This window comes from Megalops cyprinoides, chromosome 2 (assembly GCF_013368585.1).
Source record: "Megalops cyprinoides isolate fMegCyp1 chromosome 2, fMegCyp1.pri, whole genome shotgun sequence".
NCBI classification, from domain to species: Eukaryota; Metazoa; Chordata; class Actinopteri; order Elopiformes; family Megalopidae; genus Megalops; species Megalops cyprinoides.
This window is the reverse complement of record NC_050584.1, coordinates 54,309,043-54,326,468: the sequence shown is the minus strand read 5'-3', so window position 1 is coordinate 54,326,468 and position 17,426 is coordinate 54,309,043. Positions and strand designations below refer to the sequence as shown.

At 38.3% G+C, this 17,426-nt stretch overlaps 2 protein-coding genes across 3 annotated transcripts; both read left to right on the top strand.

Moving 5' to 3' along the window:
- Positions 1 to 6,789: 6,789 nt before the first annotated feature.
- Positions 6,790 to 8,418, top strand: glrx2 (glutaredoxin 2). Of its 2 annotated transcripts, none has more exons than XM_036522701.1 (4): positions 6,790 to 6,819; positions 7,766 to 7,826; positions 7,942 to 8,118; positions 8,225 to 8,418. In XM_036522701.1, exons 2-4 carry the CDS (start codon positions 7,767 to 7,769, stop codon positions 8,390 to 8,392), a joined length of 405 nt encoding a protein of 134 aa, XP_036378594.1. In that variant the 5' UTR covers positions 6,790 to 6,819; position 7,766; the 3' UTR covers positions 8,393 to 8,418. The 2 variants fall into 2 exon arrangements, with proteins under 2 accessions (XP_036378594.1, XP_036378593.1); XM_036522700.1 differs by lacking the exon at positions 6,790 to 6,819 and adding an exon at positions 6,825 to 6,991.
- A 1,529-nt stretch (positions 8,419 to 9,947) lies between these two features.
- uchl5 (ubiquitin carboxyl-terminal hydrolase L5) lies at positions 9,948 to 16,193 on the top strand. The gene is made up of 11 exons (XM_036521304.1): positions 9,948 to 10,198; positions 10,829 to 10,892; positions 11,146 to 11,251; positions 11,391 to 11,516; positions 11,772 to 11,833; positions 12,721 to 12,851; positions 14,512 to 14,575; positions 14,718 to 14,820; positions 14,922 to 15,035; positions 15,124 to 15,222; positions 15,831 to 16,193. Exons 1-11 carry the CDS (start codon positions 10,123 to 10,125, stop codon positions 15,873 to 15,875), a joined length of 990 nt encoding a protein of 329 aa, XP_036377197.1. The 5' UTR covers positions 9,948 to 10,122; the 3' UTR covers positions 15,876 to 16,193.
- Positions 16,194 to 17,426: the final 1,233 nt, after the last annotated feature.

The following is a 17,426-nucleotide window of genomic DNA, read 5'->3' as shown; positions in this document are numbered from 1 at the left end:
AGTAATCAAGTGCAGTGGATAAGTAACATTTTGATCGATGGTGATTACAACCAAGCATTTTGTTTCCTTCCCCTCTGAAGAACACAATAAAATCTCAGCAGAAATGGAGAGGAGTGAAGAAAGCACAAGTCAGCTATCTCAGTTCCTTGAAGGTTATTAATGGGGATGGTCCCAGGGTGGTAAGCTTTAAAATATGTAATCTGGGAATAACTGGAGCTTCATATCATTGCAGTGGAACTCACTAAGGACATACTGTAACTGTTCAGAAAGCATGAATAATAGAAAGGCTTTTTTTATCATCATCTTGACTTCCAATGAACTCGGCAATCTTTTACATGGTAACACCTTTTAAAATATAGCTGTAAACAGGGCAAAATAGTCATATTTGAAAAACTGTTGCTAACTTAATATGGGCAATTAGACACAGTGAATATTATATCTAGCTGAAGCTTAGTTGCAATGTTTTTATTTCTCATAAAATAATAGCTGAAGCAATTGTCATTTATTGAATAAAAGTAAAAATAATAATGTAAAACTTCTGTTAAATGCCTGTTTCTAACAATTGCTGGTCTCTTACAGAGAGACAAAGCTGTTGGTACAAAACTATACTTCTACCCTGCCAATTTACTAACTCCAGTATATTGTGGCATGCCAGCAAAAGATCATATTATTTTAGATGACATCACTGCAGATAATATAAATAATTTTGCATTTAACAGTAAAGCTACTTTAGTGCTTCAGTATGTGCTAGCCTTTGTCTTTGCCCTTTAGAATGCCTCTCAATCAGTAGGAAACACACCTACATGCATGCTTGAACACCAGCAAGCTACGGGCATGGGTTTCAGTAAACTCATTTCAGTAAACAAACTCCTATAGGTAACAATTGGAAAATCACAGTATTTGGCTTTAGATGAGTGGAAACACATAATCAAATAACAATCAGCTAACAATACAGATTTTACTGGTACCTTGAAAGTCAATGAGTTCCTTGGCTGAGCTAGCTTCATTTGGTTAATTTCAATCAATGAGCGGTCTGCTGCCTATGAAATCAATATTCAATCGACAAGAACAGTTTGTGTTTTTTTCCACTTGTATGGTGAAAGTTAATTAAGTTCAGTTAAATAAGTTCAGTTAAAGTAAGAAATCACAACCAACTAGCCCAAACATGTATGATGATGATGATGATGATGATTATTATCATCATCATCATCATCATCATCCAGATTTTCTTTTCAGAGAGATGTCATGTAAATAACAGATTTCACAGTTCTCAAGTTGTTTTACTGCTATTCTCTGTTTTTCAAACCACTATTATAGGGCTAATGAACAGGAACAAAAACATAACAGAACAGCAATAAGATTGCCAAGACTGTCTTCCAGTGGCTAATGATTTCAATTATCTTTCCCTGCTTTGGCTACCACTGCCGACCTATATACATTGTACTGTACACGTTCCTCACTTCTTTGGCAATAATTTCAATTAGATCAATCACTTTTGTTAAATTTGTAATATGCTATTATATCCTCCACCCTCAGTCTCCCCTGACAGTATATTTATCTAATTTCTAATGTGAGCAAAACTCTTTTTCAATATGATATCCTCATTCAAGTCCATTAAGTGATAATGTTTTTATAGCAACAGTGGTTTTGCTAGCCAATATTCTTAACAGATGATGACCCAGAGTTAATATAATATTCATCTTCGTTGATGGTAAGTACTGAAATAGGGAGTTCATGCTACCAAGCCCAATCTTTCATATATCGGACTGTTAAACTTTGGAAATTAAATAAAATGCTACATTTGACCCCAAACTGCAATGAATGTGGAAAGCGTAATGTAAAACTGCCATTTTCTGTAACTCACTCAGAAAAAGATCTATAACTCCACCAAGTGGGCAAACTACAAAATATATCCTACCAAAGGGAATAAATGTAATCAGTCCTTGGATGATTTTTTTTTCATACTAGATATCAATGTTGCCATACAAATCCACAGTTTAAGTGTTCACATCAAATTATACTGTGGTTAATAGGAATTGTTGGTGAAGGATTATTTATTTTGAGACTCATAACTATATGAGAGCCATTAAGTTGTAGATATACAATTAAAACAGAGAGATGCTTGAATGTACATTGAATATTTTTTATATTTAAAACAACAGTGGTGCTTGACCAAACCATTAAACTGGAATAAAGGAAGCTTTAACATATTATTCATTTTTAGAAATCAAATTGAATGATCTAACAATCTAATATAGATAGCAAAAATTTAAAAAATGATGGAATGGGAATTAAACAACTTCTTTTATTAGTGGCAAACTGTTTTCATCAATACAGGAGGTACAACAGAAGAGAGGATGAGACCAGAAGGGGAAGTGGAGGATGGGGGATTATTGAGGAAAACGGTTAAAGGGGATTGTTGGTGGTAACCTCAGATTTGGGGTGTTATGCTTTTTTATTGCTGAGAACAGAGAAGAAACTGACAACAGGATGGTGTTAAGACCAGCAGGAGGCTTGGTCCTCTTCCATCTGTTTTCTGCAGAGAGCAGTTTCCATCTGTCACGCACAGTGAGGATGAGAGCCAGGGGTTGGAAAGTGTAGAGCGGGCAGTCCTGGTTGACGAGGGAGACGGCATAAAGCATTATTGAGAGGGCAGACATTAAAGCGGAAGCAGTACCATTGACCATGAGGTCTGAAGGAGCAGACAAAACTGATGAGGAGAAGGTTGTGGGTAAATGGGGAATGAAAGCTGAAAGGGAATGTAATGCTGAAGCTAGAGTGTAGCGAAGGGCGAGAGCAGTCACACCACCTGGCCTCAAACCTAGGTCTACAGGGTGCCAAACCTGCAGCTTGACCGCAACGCCAAAGAGCCTGGCTCTTTGGTATGGCAGTCAGTCAGAGCACATACTCAACCATAGTGACAGCACTCTGTCACACTGCCCTCCCCTTCGGGAAGTGCACCCATGCACTTCAGGCACCAAGGCGTCCCTCACGCAATCCCTCACCGTACTCCTCCCATCTCAGGGTGCCCCACTCACTGGTGCTTCACCCATCTCCGGGGTCCCTCACACCAGGGTCAACCTAAACTGGGGGTCCCTGATACGGCTCACACACTGGGCACGCCTCCAATGGTCTCGCAGCAAGCCATCCCACTCTGATACCATACGTAGCAAAGGGTAAGAGCAGTCACCCACCCGGCCTCGAACCCGAGTCTACAGGGTGCCAAACCTGCAGCTTGACCGCAATGCCAAAGAGCCAGGGTCATTGGTATGGCAGTCAGAGCGCATACTCAACCGTAGTGACAGCACTCTGTCACACAGAGTCAGCCAGAAGAAAGAATGAGGAAAAGGGACTCATGTACAATTGAATGATTTACAAAATGTAGGCAAAATTATAGCTCATTTTTGTTAACCATTAGATGCAACAAAGGTCTTAAAAACCACAGTGCAATGACCAATTAAACTTTCTACCTAAGAAATTAATAAAAACATGTATGCTGTTGATATATGCCAAACATGCTGTTTCATAATAGATGAACCCAGAAAATAATGTCTTTAAGTGCATGGAGTTGTTCTGTAGTCCTGTGAGTGGTGGATTGCTCATTCCACCACTGATGCACCATGATGAGTGTAGTATCCAGAGAATAGTATGTAGCTTGCATGTGGCATGCTACTTGTTTGCACACCAACATACTTATTAAAGTAAATCAGATTAAGCATAATATTTGTTATTCTGGCTATGCTGTACTCCTTTGGAAATCAAAATTTGTAGCAATTTGTCCTCCATGTTTTCTTAAACAGTTCTGAGAGCCCTCCAAAACTGTCCTAGCTCAGTCTACACAGACCTTGAAGTCAAATGCAAACTATGCAAGAGCAGATTTACCAGAAATTAGAAGAATGTAGTCAATCAGGTCTGATAAAGAGAGAAGTATGTTCGCTTTACACCAATGTGCTTCTTCAGCTCTGACGTCCATCTCCTGAGTGTATCATGCTCTCATAAAGGCTTACTGTACTCTAATTTTAGACACAGTGACTCTTGAAGTAACTTGAAATGAAACCATGTAACCAGCTTTTACTGTTAAGGAAGTAACTACTGTTCATGCTGAAGACTTGTTTGGGTTAACAAAAGCATACAATTCCTGCCATTCCTTTTGCAGAAGATAAAAGTATTAACAAAGCAGAATAAATGCATGACAGAAGAAAAACAATAATACTTGACAGCCTTGACAGATTCCATGATGATGATGATGATCATGATGACAATGATGGGTAGAAGTGTAGAGGTTATCTCATCTTGCTTCTGTTTTTGCAAGTTAGAGCCTTTCCAATGGCGAGGATGGTAATAGGCAGTCTGAACTGTGTTATGAAGAGTAGTGGGCTGTTTTCTCCAGTGTAGAGTGTCTTCCATAAAGGTCAGTCTACTCTGGATAATGTCTTAAGATTAGAAGCGCATATCAAGAAGGTTTTAGTCATAAAGGAAATCCAAGTTCCTGTTTTTGACCTTGCTTAGGTGTGAAGGGCTCATGATTAAACTTTAATGACTGGGTGTGGATGGTAGGTTGTATAACTGGGTTTCAAGTTTTTGGTTCGTCAGAACTGTGCAGGTTAAAGGAGGTTTTGCTCTGTGTAGTTTAACTGTGCAGAAAGGCATACCAGTGTAATCGGCCCTCTTCTTTTCAAGATGATGATTGATGATGTTTTCTCTATTGTGGGTGATGTGGGAGGTAAAGTAGGGATGGCACTGTGTGCTGGTTATGGGGTGATTTGGAAAAGAGGTGGGAACATACATTTTGTTGTCCGTAAAGACCAAGACGTCAGAGAAGTTGATAACTGCACTGTCAACTGGCTGTTTCAAATTTTCAATATCTAAAACTTGCTTGTTTGGATATTTGGATATAATAATATCCATATTAATAACATGAAAACAAAATATAGGAAGCCAGTGAAGCTGAAATGACCGTGAGACTTAAAGACATTCACTAATTAATATTTACTATACGTTATTCCAGTCTGCACTCAACTAGGGAGTATGGTGTACTATGTTCCTGCACAGATTTTGTTGAAAAGATGGGATGTAATCCAACCAAGACATGGTGTGAATGTGATTTACATCTTCCCTGGCTGTGCCTTACAGGTGTACTTAGCAGATACTGTTCGAGACCTGCAGCTGTATATTGGATTATGATACAGGGTAGTTTTGACAGTCATACTAAGGCCATTTTAGATGACAGTTTGGAGCGCTCTATTAAAAAAGGAGCCTTTTAAAGAATTAGATAACATATATGGGATAAGAGGGAATGGTATATGGATTATGATACCTCAAGTGCCTCCTTGGAATTTCAAAGGGCCTAATGTTAATTTGGAGCTCCTGGAGCAACTTAAATGTGAGCATATCTGTTTGTAGGATGTGCCATGTAGGCAATTGTCCGTCTAGGATGTATAGATCATTTTACCTATAATTTACAGATGGGTCCAATTTTCCTGAATGAAATTAAAGTCATGCTTCACTGTTTGGTAACAAACTATGTAAAAGCCTGATGGAGTCTGTGCTTATACGTTGGCTGTACAGAGAGAGGAGGAGCTCAAGCCTGATCGGGTACGTTCAGATTCATCATCAGCATAAATTATCTTAACCAGTCAAGACAAATGCAGTAATTATAAAGTATTTGTCAGAAGTGGAAAACCCCAGCTTCAGAGAGTAAAAGTCCTGCCACATATTTGTTCCACCCATGCACCACACAAGCTGAATTTAATTAGCACAACTCTTCAGCCAGGTAGAGGAGCTAATTAGTGAAATCACCTTGTTTAGTGAATGGCTAGAACAAATAAATGGTAGGACTTTTACTTTCTGAAGCTGGGGTTTTCCACCTGGTATTTGTTCTTCTTCACCAATTCCATAATACAGGTATTAATGCATCTTCTTTTTTCGGGGGTATCATCTCATGTTAGGGTGAGGCCTGAACTAGTGTATTTGCTGGCTAAATGGGCTTTGAAAATAAGTAGAATAGAGGTAAGGAAGCTACTCAGCAAGGTGGTAGTAACTACTGAGTGGCAAGCACTTTGTGATAGCGATGGTAGATCAGATACAGCAGCCAGTGTTTTACTGAGGGTTCCGAGGGAACAATAGAAGATAATAAATTTAAATAAGATTGATATTTGGACATTCTAGGTTACATTTGTCTCTACACCAAGTAGGGAAATATAATAATAGACTAATAATAGGATGTGTTTGGTGCCTGAGACAACAGAGCATGTACTATGTGTGAGAGGTATATTAAACAATATTAAACTATAGGTGAAGGTTTCATTAATTGGGGTTACAGAATTAACATCAATGTGGTTTGTTAGGGAGTAAACGGTGCAGGTAGGGATTTTTATAAATGGACGCTCAGGTTCCTGTTTTGCAACGGCATGAATGGTAGAATTTTGATGTTACGATTGTTATTGTTGGTTTTACTCCACCACAGTAGATGGCGGTATGTATAGGTTCTCCGCAATCCCAAGATCTCTCCGCCATCATTACAAACTCGGGCAGCTATTTATATTGGGACAGGACTGAAAAATGTGGCTATATCTTAGAATGTTTGCTTTAAACAAGCAAACAGGTTTGTGGAAGCGCTACGCAGTCCACTAACTGTAACATTGTATGAACGTAGCTGTTAGCTAATATTATCATTAAGATATTCTTACTACAGATTCATGGGTTTCCAGGAGCACTTCCGCTGCATTGACGTACGTAAACCCGCAGAGATTTTGTTGCGTAATAGCTACACTAGTTTAAAATCGCCATGTGCTTCCGGGTGTAGATTTAGGCATAAAGGTTAGTATGAGCTTTTGAGTGGTAAGGTAGACTGGACACTGGACAGCAGTATTAGTATTGTACACAACCCATATGGATAGCTACTTGGTTAAAATACTTATTCTTCCGTTGAACTACCTGAAATGTTTGCGGCAAGATCCATTTTTAAGCCCACACGGCACTTTTGTTTAAGGTCATTTGCTTGCTAGCTAGCTACCTCATTTCTCCTTTTAACTGTCAGGACTAGCTAACGTTATGTATTTAGCTGGCTTGCATGACAACACTGTGTTAACGCGATCTGAACAAATTACTGATCAGGTGGCATTGTATTTGAATGCTGAAACAAAGCTGTTTCATCTTAGCACTGTGGTGACAGTCAGAAGTCTGTGTCACAAAGCTTGACGCTACTACCGGCTATAGCTATATTTGGAATTGGCTCACTAGTTAGCCTACATTCTGTAGCAAGCTAACAATGGTCAACTTCAACGATGTCATTGGCCATAATGAAGGCCGACCTGTTTATCCGTCAGCTAATGTTCCTAATGAACGTAGCTGCCTACAAACTAGGTGACTGGCTAGACTCAGATTATTGGTTTAGCTTACTTGGCAGGCTGGCAATAGCAGATAGTTGCTACGTTGCAAACGCAAAATAGTTGTTTTAACTCGTGCTGCATAATAATTGCACGGCTAGAGAACAATGACACAACCACGCAAATGCAGCGTTGCCCTCATTGTAATGGTATTAGTGTTGTTTCAGCCAGAGGTTCTGTCCTCTTACCCAGCAGTGATTATGACAAGGTGGTAAATTATTTGTTGCTTTATGCGATAGTGTGTGTTCTGTAATCCGTAGCAGTAGTTGCTCAGATTTGCTTGTTTAAAGAATATTTAATCTAGTAACCATAACTAGGCAGTTAACTACGTGCATTGTTATGGCCATGGGTCACCTTAATCTTTTGTTTTCTTGCAGGATGGGAAATTTTACGTCGACCTCGCCTGGGGGTTTATCGACTCATACTCAATTCGTGCAGGTACGCACCTAAATATGTAACATGCAACATCTAGCGATCTTGTGCAAAATATCTACCCAGGTACCTTGCGATTCAGCCAATAACGGCCAGTTGGTGGGTTTTTTTTCTTTCACAGGATGTCGTATCTCACAATTGTGTCGTGATATTCTCGAAAACTACATGTCCTTACTGTAAGATGGCCAAGAACGTATTCAACGAAATTGGCGCTACATATAAAGTCATTGAATTGGATGAACGTCACGATGGGAGAACGCTTCAAGAAGCGCTTGCGCAAATGACCGGAGCCCGAACGGTAAGACTTTTTTCTGCTCACGGATGTTTTTTTTAAGGTGTGTCTATAATATGAACATACGGAGTTATTTTTAAAACGACATTCAACTGTGATTATGTCTTTCTAGGTACCAAGAGTGTTTATCAATGGGAACTGTATTGGAGGAGGCTCTGATACCAAGGAACTACATCAACAGGGAAAACTCGTGCCTCTGATTGAGCAGTGTGCACCTTGCTGTTTGGATAGTCGGACTGAGGGCTCTGGAAGTGGTCAGTTTGAGCCTAACAAACTTTAGTTGTAACGTTTTGGAATAATATATAACTGTGATAGATGTATAATGTGTATTTATTTGACTTTTGCTGAAGGTTTTATTTGAGTGAGTACTTTCATTGTTTACTTTCAAGAGATATTTCTTTTCAAGAATCAGTATTTTATAATGGTTTGTTTAATAAAGCCCTTTTCCCCAATAAGTGTAACTGTGCATACTTTTGACCATGTTTGTGAATGGAAAATTACACGGATAAAGATGACGCTACTGTCTTATTCAGGATGTCTGTCAAACCATGAGTCTTAGCAGTAGCATGTTGTAAAACTTAAATTCCCAAGCAATCAAATCCATGTCTGTCTTTTTTTTTTCTATCTTGTTATTTTATTGCAAAACTGTATTTAATCCTCATATGAACTTTCCATGTTGGGCACTGTCTTTTAGCTGTTAGCCCTCTATATTGAATCACTGATTTCTTTTTTATTATTGAGTACTGACAGATGATGTCAAGGACCCAGGTTACCAGCTCCAAATACCTGCCAGCACTGCTGATCCTACTATCTTTTGCTGCTAATGCTTGGATAATTTTTGTGATGCAAAAGAACATCCACCGTTTTTGCTATCAGGGCTCTTTGTGAAATGGCTAGCAGCTCTTTGTGAAATGGTTAGCAAAGTCTAGCTGCATCTTGAACATAATTTCCAGTCACTTGCCCTAAGTACAGTACTTGTCAAAATGGTGCAGTCTCTCAGGTTTGATGGTGCCCCAATCCAGAATGAGGAACTGTAATTTTCCCTGCATTGTGCCCTTTGATTTGTATGCACATACAGTACATACAATTTGGCTGCATCCCAAGTGCAGCCAAATTGTATGTACCCCAAGTGTATGTCACCCCAAGTGAACAAGTGACCTGCAGCTGGTGATGTCATGTAAGTACATTGGATGTAAATTTTAAGTACACAATTGCCGGTGTAGAGGAGGGGTTTGTTTATGACTATTTATGACAGACACTTTGCTCTCGTCATTCCCGCATACTTTCTTGTTGCATAACAGTGACTGAAAAAACCACAGGCACACCAGACTTTACAGGAATGTTGAAAATGACAGGTGGTGGCATCTGGAAATCATGACATAACAGAGTCCTAATTATTAACAGGTACTGATGCACCACACTTGATTATGTACTTAGCTTATCTCATTCATTTTTATGGTTATTTTGGTAAGATCTTGCATATAATAGGAGACACGTCAGTCGTTTTTTACAAGTCGTTTTATCCATCATTTGGGAATGGTAAAGTAACACTTTTTGTACCATGCTACTCAGTAGATAACAGACCCTAAAGGCGTTTTAAGTACATTTCGTGATGTTGAATTTTACTTGATTTGACGATAGGTACTCGTAGAGGTATATCAGGCTAGGATCAGATTCAGAAGCAGTAGCTCCAAACGTATCATACGTATCATATCATCATCGGTTGTAACAGACTTCACTGAAGCGCGCCAAAAGAAATTGAATAGACAAACCACAAATTAGCCACTGATCATAATGCGCCTGTTGGTAGAGCCTCGCAGTGACCTCAACGACACACTACTGATTTTTGCTCGACGCTGTTGAAAAGGACGCCGGGAAATAGGGAGTACCGCTGTTTGCAGCAGAGAACTCGTGTGACGAATAACAGGACAGGCTAGTTGGTTAGCTAACTAGCAGCAGAGATTGTTCCTGTTTTTATAGTGCAGATATTCAACGAAATAAAACACAAAAATGGCAGGAAGCGCAGGAGAGTGGTGCCTCATGGAAAGCGATCCGGGGGTTTTCACAGAACTGATAAAAGGCTTTGGTGAGTCTCTGCCGCTAGCTACAGTTAGCGGTTATCTGCCTGGTGTACATGGCTAGCTAGTAGCTACCTAGCAGGCTACACTCTCTGCTATCAAACTAACTAGAGAGTGCACTGATTTTACTTACAGCAACATTGCCACGTTATGAGTAGACGGTGGAACTGATGGTAACTGGGTAGGTCTGAGCTTATGTGACAGGAATTGGATTTGCACACATCTAGCAAGCTAACGTTAATCAGCTACCCAGGTTTTTTCAGAATGAGCAAACAAATGCGGTTAGCTTGCCAACAAGTACAGCTAGCTAGCGACCCTTTTTAGTGTCTATACATTAATACGTAGGTAGTATTTTCTTAAATGTCTAGTAGTTTTCTTGTTAGCTACATACAACATTAATTGCGAAATGAAAACGTGGTACCTGCCGTTCGCTTACGTTAGCTAGCTAATAGTAGTTGTAGCACTAGCTAACTGCAGTAGCTAACTGCTGGATCACTAAACCTTATGAAGGCTCGGGTAAGGCGATTTATTGTTTGTTGTCGCCAAGGGGTCTAATCATAAAGACAGTTCGATGAACTGAAAATTCAGATTTCAGCTATTGCTGTTGTCGCTAACGTCATACCCCTGCCTTGTTCCAGGTTGCAAAGGAGCACAGGTTGAAGAGATATGGAGCCTGGAACCAGAAAACTTTGACAAGCTTAAGTAAGCCGACACATTCCCTGAAGTATACCTCTTTACGTTCATTTTATATTAAGTGTTGACTTTCTGTGGCTTCAGCGTGAACATAACCACTTTAACTGAGATCATTAGAATGCAAACTAATTTGTATACCTTAAACTTAATTGCAAATTATTTTGAAATAATACTGACATATTAAATCAAGTAAACCAACCTCTATCTGAATACTGTTCAGTAGAAATGTAATATGATGATAAAGGACTGTGTTCCTTTCCAGACCGGTTCATGGATTGATTTTCCTTTTCAAGTGGCAGCCAGGAGAAGAGCCTGCCGGTTCGATTGTTCAAGATTCAAGGCTTGACCACATCTTCTTTGCCAAGCAGGTATAATTGTTAAAACTGCCATATGACACAGTAAATGACGCACAATGTGGTTGTCATCAAAATGTCATGAACAGAATAAATTGGGGGGGTGAGATTTAACGTCTGGTAATTTTTTTACTTCTCTTCTTAAACATTCTAGGTCATTAACAATGCATGTGCTACTCAAGCCATCGTCAGCGTGTTGTTGAACTGCTCACATCCTGACATGCATCTAGGAGAGACATTGACAGAGTTCAGAGAATTCTCACAAAGTTTTGATGCTGCTGTAAGTTCATGAATAATGTGTTTGTTTTCAATTGTTTTTGTGTTATTGTTTTCAGTGGTGCATTAACTGTAAGACAGTGTTGAATTTGGGATGTCTGTCAAACTGCGTAATAAGTTATTGTGGCGTATATTGTTTCCTCTCAGTTAACGCAGTAGTTTATCTGTAGACAGTTGCAGAAAACAACTGTAATGTGTGTTAAGATTGTGTTCCATTCCTCAACGTAATTTTGAATGTTTTTCCCCCCTCTTTGAAAAGATGAAAGGTCTTGCCTTGAGCAACTCTGAAGTGATTCGACAGGTTCATAACGGCTTTGCCAGGTATTGTCTTTATGTGCCTATCAGAATGATTTTAAAAATTTCAGACCACAAAGCAGCCTAATATGATTTTCCTAACAGAGGACCTTTTATTGTTGAATATGTATGTTTTCAGTGAGTTGAATGTAGGTGAAAGTGATCAGTGAAGTTTTTTGATTCACATTTGAATAAATGTGTTCACCTTTAATTAAACTATATGAATGTGAACAGTGTAATAGATATAGATTCAGTTGTTTGAACTCATACACCATGCAAGTCAAATTAAACAGTGGTAATGTTGAATACACACATGCACAAGGCTATAGCATTCTTCATTCTGTCATTTAGAATCTCTTTTCAATACCAAAGTATCTGTAACACTTTCTTTACATTACATTAGTTTTGTGTGTTGTCTTTCTCATCAGAAGAATATTGCTTTATTTCTACAATACATTGTTGATCAGTGCTGTTTGTGTTTTTAAAAAAGCCAGCTCTGGGTGCGTCTCAGTACATGCCAAAACAAGTAACACGTGTAAATCTGAGAGTCATTCAGACAGTAGTTGCAGAGAGCGGTCCCTAGCTATTGATCAGTTGCATTAACTGCTCCATATTTCTAACTTGAATGATCTAGAATTTCATTTCGTGTTTAAGACTTGGTGCTCTGCTTGCTGGCTGACTACTGCAGTGTCTTCAGTTTGAAAGAAGCACGCTGATACACTGATGGCTGTAAAACTGGAAATTGTTTTAAATTTTAGAAAATAACTTGAAAATACAAATACAATACACATGAATGCTTTTCAATTCAAACATCAAAACTGACATAGCTTTTTTTGTTTTTTTCTTGAAAAGCTAGTAGTCACATGGAACAAAATAAAAATGTGTGTTTTGATCACATCGATCCATTGTCTCAGGCAGCAGATGTTTGAATTTGATGCAAAGTCATCGGCAAAGGATGAAGATGCATTTCACTTTGTGAGCTATGTTCCGGTTCATGGAAGGCTCTATGAGCTTGATGGACTTCGTGAAGGACCAATTGACCTTGGTATGTTCACCTAACTGTACATTTCATATGAGTCCAATTTTGTGCGTTTTGTTTTAAAAGTGTATATTAGAGACAATAACATGTAATGCGATGTGTGTGCTGTGCTGTGTCTGACCTTACTGAGTAACACCCCTTTAAAAGCCCTTTCACATATGCCCACAGTAATCAGTTGTACCTATTCTCAATATCTTATGCAAATACTGGAGCTTATATATAAGCTGAGTACATTTAATTAAATTCAAATGGCACCCCTCTCTTTAATGTTATTTTAAAATTAAACATTGCCAGGAAGTAGTCTGTGCTCCTTATGAGTGACAGTGTTACACTGTAAGCCCTCTTAATAAATTGAATCAGAGAAGACAACGCAGCTGCTTGACGACCACAGTAATATTCCATCGCCCCTGGTGTTGTCTCTTTATTTTTGAAATACAGAGGTTTTGTGCTATGTTCAAACTGGCCACATTCAGATGTACTTGACACATACATTTTTTGTTTTGTCAGGGTTTCCACAGATTGTAGAATTTCTGAAATATGAGGGAATTACATTTATTGTCATTGGAGATCAGGAAATATTAAATCATGGAAACCCCATCTGTTTTAGCCGTTATGCTAATATTTATTGTCTTCGCATGTATTTGAAAGTATAAGGAACTATAGTAGTTGTGCTGCAGAATTTGAATATTCTGTTAATTTCATCTTTAACACCCCATGCGGTACCTAAATTAGACTTTTACGAAGTGAGGGATCCTGTTTTAGATGGTTCATTTAATTTATTTAAACAGCTAATTTTCAGCTGTAGTCCTGTTGGAGTGCAAATACAGGAATAAATATTATATTATAAAAAAAAATTAGAGAGTACAAATATGACAGATTGAGAGGATTCAGTATTTACTTGATTTAACCCTTGCACGGAAATATATTATAATCGTTTACTTGACTGGTTCCATTTTAGCCGAAGTAAATAGATAATTAAGATCAACAATTAATTTACAAATATTATCACTTTCTACATTGTACTACAGATCCTGACTTTGTGTTGGATTCTGAAGTGACCATTTTGGTTTGGTTTCATCTGTTTCTAGGCTTTTGCTGGTCACCTTTTTTCGACAAAATAATGACTGAAAATTCAGTGAGCTAATTGCTTGATTCAGAAAGTTTAGATATCAACCAGGAATGATATGATTATACATTACATTATCGGCATGTAGCAGGTGCTCTTATCTGGAGTGACTTACAAAGGTTACAATTTGTTAGATATTACTCATTTATAGAGCTGTGTGTTTACTGAGGCAATTTTGGGTTAAGTACTTTGCCTACGGGTACAGCAGTGCCCCAGCAGGGAATCGAACCAGCAACCTTTTGGTTGTGAGTCCTGCTCCTTACGACTGTGCTACACTGCTGCCTTTTGAAAGGTGTTTTTGCATAGTGGGAACTATAATTTAATATGGGAAGTCACCAGGCTACCAAGCAAATCCCTTTTTACAAACGTTAAACCAGATAGATACCTTACATAGCATTTTGGAAGGTTTCGGGCTAGTAGTTGAATCCCAAATATGAGTGTGCCCAAAGGTGATGTGCTTGGAGGTGATTATATCAGTCATGTTCTATTTGTTTGCGCATTCTCAGTCTGTGATCTCCATTTCAACATTCCACCCCCCAGGTGCCTGCAACCAAGATGACTGGATAAGTGCAGTCCGGCCTGTTATCGAGAAAAGGATACAGAAGTAAATGTTTATTTTTCGTTTCAGGTTCTGGATAAATGAACCTGGTTTTGTTAAATTAGATGAGAGAAATTCCATTTATAAAGGGAAACGTGTAAGCAAGAATTGATAAATTGGTACATTTATCTAACCGTCCCTGATTCAGGTACAGCGAAGGAGAGATCCGCTTCAATCTAATGGCAATAGTCTCTGACAGAAAGATGATTTATGAGCGCAAGATTGCTGAGCTACAGGCTCAGCTCACAGAAGTAAGTGATACCTAGAAAATTCTGCTTGCTATTATAATGATGTGCTTAGCAAAGAGTTGTGCTTCAACTCGTATTTAATATGTGTTTTTGTCTCTTTTCAGGAGGAGCCAATGGACACAGACCAGAGCAGCAACCTGCTCAGCTCAATTCAGTCTGAAATAGCAAAATACCAACTCCTAATAGATGAAGAGAATCAGAAACTGAAGCGATATAAAGTAAATTTACAGTCTCTCTTCAGTTGTTCTGCTGTACAAACCATACATTTTCATATATTAAAAGCACAACTTTTCATCCTTTTTTTAGATTGAAAACATCAGAAGAAAGCACAATTACCTGCCCTTCATCATGGAACTGTTAAAGACACTGGCTGAGTATCAACAGTTGATACCGTTAGTGGAAAAGGTGATTGATTATGTTAGCATAAAATGCATTTGTCATCAGTTTTCACTACATTGTGCATGAAACCTTTCCTACCTCCCTTTGCTATGTTACACTGTGAACAAAATACTGGGTTTTGTTTTGTTCTGATGAAGCAACACTAGAGGGCATTGTTGGTCTGTCAGGGTTAGGGTCACATCCAGTGAGTGGCTGAGTCCAGGTGAAGGTTTCAGCTTGTGACAGAAAGATGATTAAATGACAAGTAGTTCAATCCAAAATTATGTTTGTAGAGGAATTGATCTTAGAATGAGTCAGTCTGTTTGCCTTACTTCTTTTACTAATGTGTTAAAATGGTACAGAGTAGACATGTTTAATGAACAGACATGTTTTTTCTGTTGCTTTTGCTTAAAAACAGTGCAATGAATAATCTGTAAATACTACAGTAATTATGCACTGTAACACTAGCATGTTGTGCCACTAGTAGGTCTTTGCAAGGCTAATATTGTTAAACATGAAGCAAATGAAGCTAGGTTCAGGCTATTTTATGAAGTTTTTCCATATATAATCATATGAGCAAAATGCATTTATTCTTTTGAAGGTTTTCATTCATATGTTCTCTCCATTATCCTTAGGCAAAAGAAAAGCAAGGTGCCAAAAAAGTCCAAGAAGCCAAGTAACTTCATACTGTTCTGTTTTCATGTGAATGGCCACGGATACACCTCACTAGTCTTCTGTAAACCTTGCGATAAATGCATTAAGTTAAACTGAGGACTTCCCCACATTTGTTAAGAAATTGGAACACATGCATGCAAGGAGATGTTTAAATAAACATTTGTCTATTATTTTCATATATAAAATCTTAAGATGTTCATATTTGCAATGAGTTATTTTGAAGGTGAACAAAAGAAATATCTTGTGTTTCTTGTACATTTTCTTGTGGTTTGTTGTGAATAATTTGTTAGTTAACGCTCTTAAGTCTCCTAAGAAGTGTATCACCGGCGTTGGTATATAAAAGACTTTGTTACATAGCAACTGATTTATTTCAAGTATTCTTTTTATTAGTAAATACAAACAGAAATGAGTAAATGTTTTCCAGAGTGGGAAAAAACAGTATGCTAGTAGTAGGTGCACACACTTTTTAGAGATTGGCCCAAATATTATAATGTTGGGTGACTAGACTGATTAGAAGGGTGTATGTCTGCAAAGAAAAAAAACATGGATTTACATAATGGTTTACCAGAAGGAAATAGATTTTTTTTTGTTTGTTTCCATAATGAGCATGTCCATATGCATATACTTAAAATGCATCCAGAATGCACTAAAAGTCAGTATGTCATTTAAACTAAAATATCAAAGCAAAGCTGACCAATGTGTATTACAGTTCTTAGAATGAGGTATATGACTTGCGTGAGGATGAATTATAGTGGGCCCCTTATGTTGTATGAAATATTGTTAGGCATATCCGCCATGTCTAGTGATGCAACTCCCTGTTCTAGTACAGGTAAAGAATGAAAACGGGTGAATTGACAAATATGTTTGATCACCACATTGCAGAAGAAGATCCATATACAAATCTGTAGTTGTTGGAAAAAAAAAAAACAAAACATAATATCATGTGGCCAGTTTATTTGAGGGAGCTTAATATTGTAAAAAGATTCACACACTTGTGTTTTCAAGTTGTTTCAAGACCTGCCAATGGAATGCATGTGACCTCCCTGTGCCATCAGAATACTTATCTCAGCAGGTTATTTGCGTGCAATCACGTGATGAATAGGCAAGCTGTGGGAGAAAATCTTGATAGACAATAAACACAGCCTTTTCCTTTCAACTGCTGAAGATGGCTACTGTATTTTAGTTACACATTTTGATTTAAATGGGAGTGTGTTTTGTACCTTTTGGAGTGATCAAGAGATGGTGACACATTCTCTACAGGGCAGGCTTTAGCACCTATCCAATATATCAAATTGGATATATTAGACCAGTGTTTCTCAACCCTCTCCTGGAGTACCCCCTGCCCTGCATATTTTAGATCTCTCCCTGCTCCAACACAACTGATTCAAATGATCAACTCCTTATGAACTCCTGAAGGTGCTTAATAACAAACTGATCATTTGAATCAGCTGTGTTGGAGCAGGGAGCGATCTAAAACATGCAGGGCAGGGGGTACTCCAGGAGAGGGTTGAGAAACACTCTATTAGACAGTTTTCTCCATCTTAACTGAAGTGCAC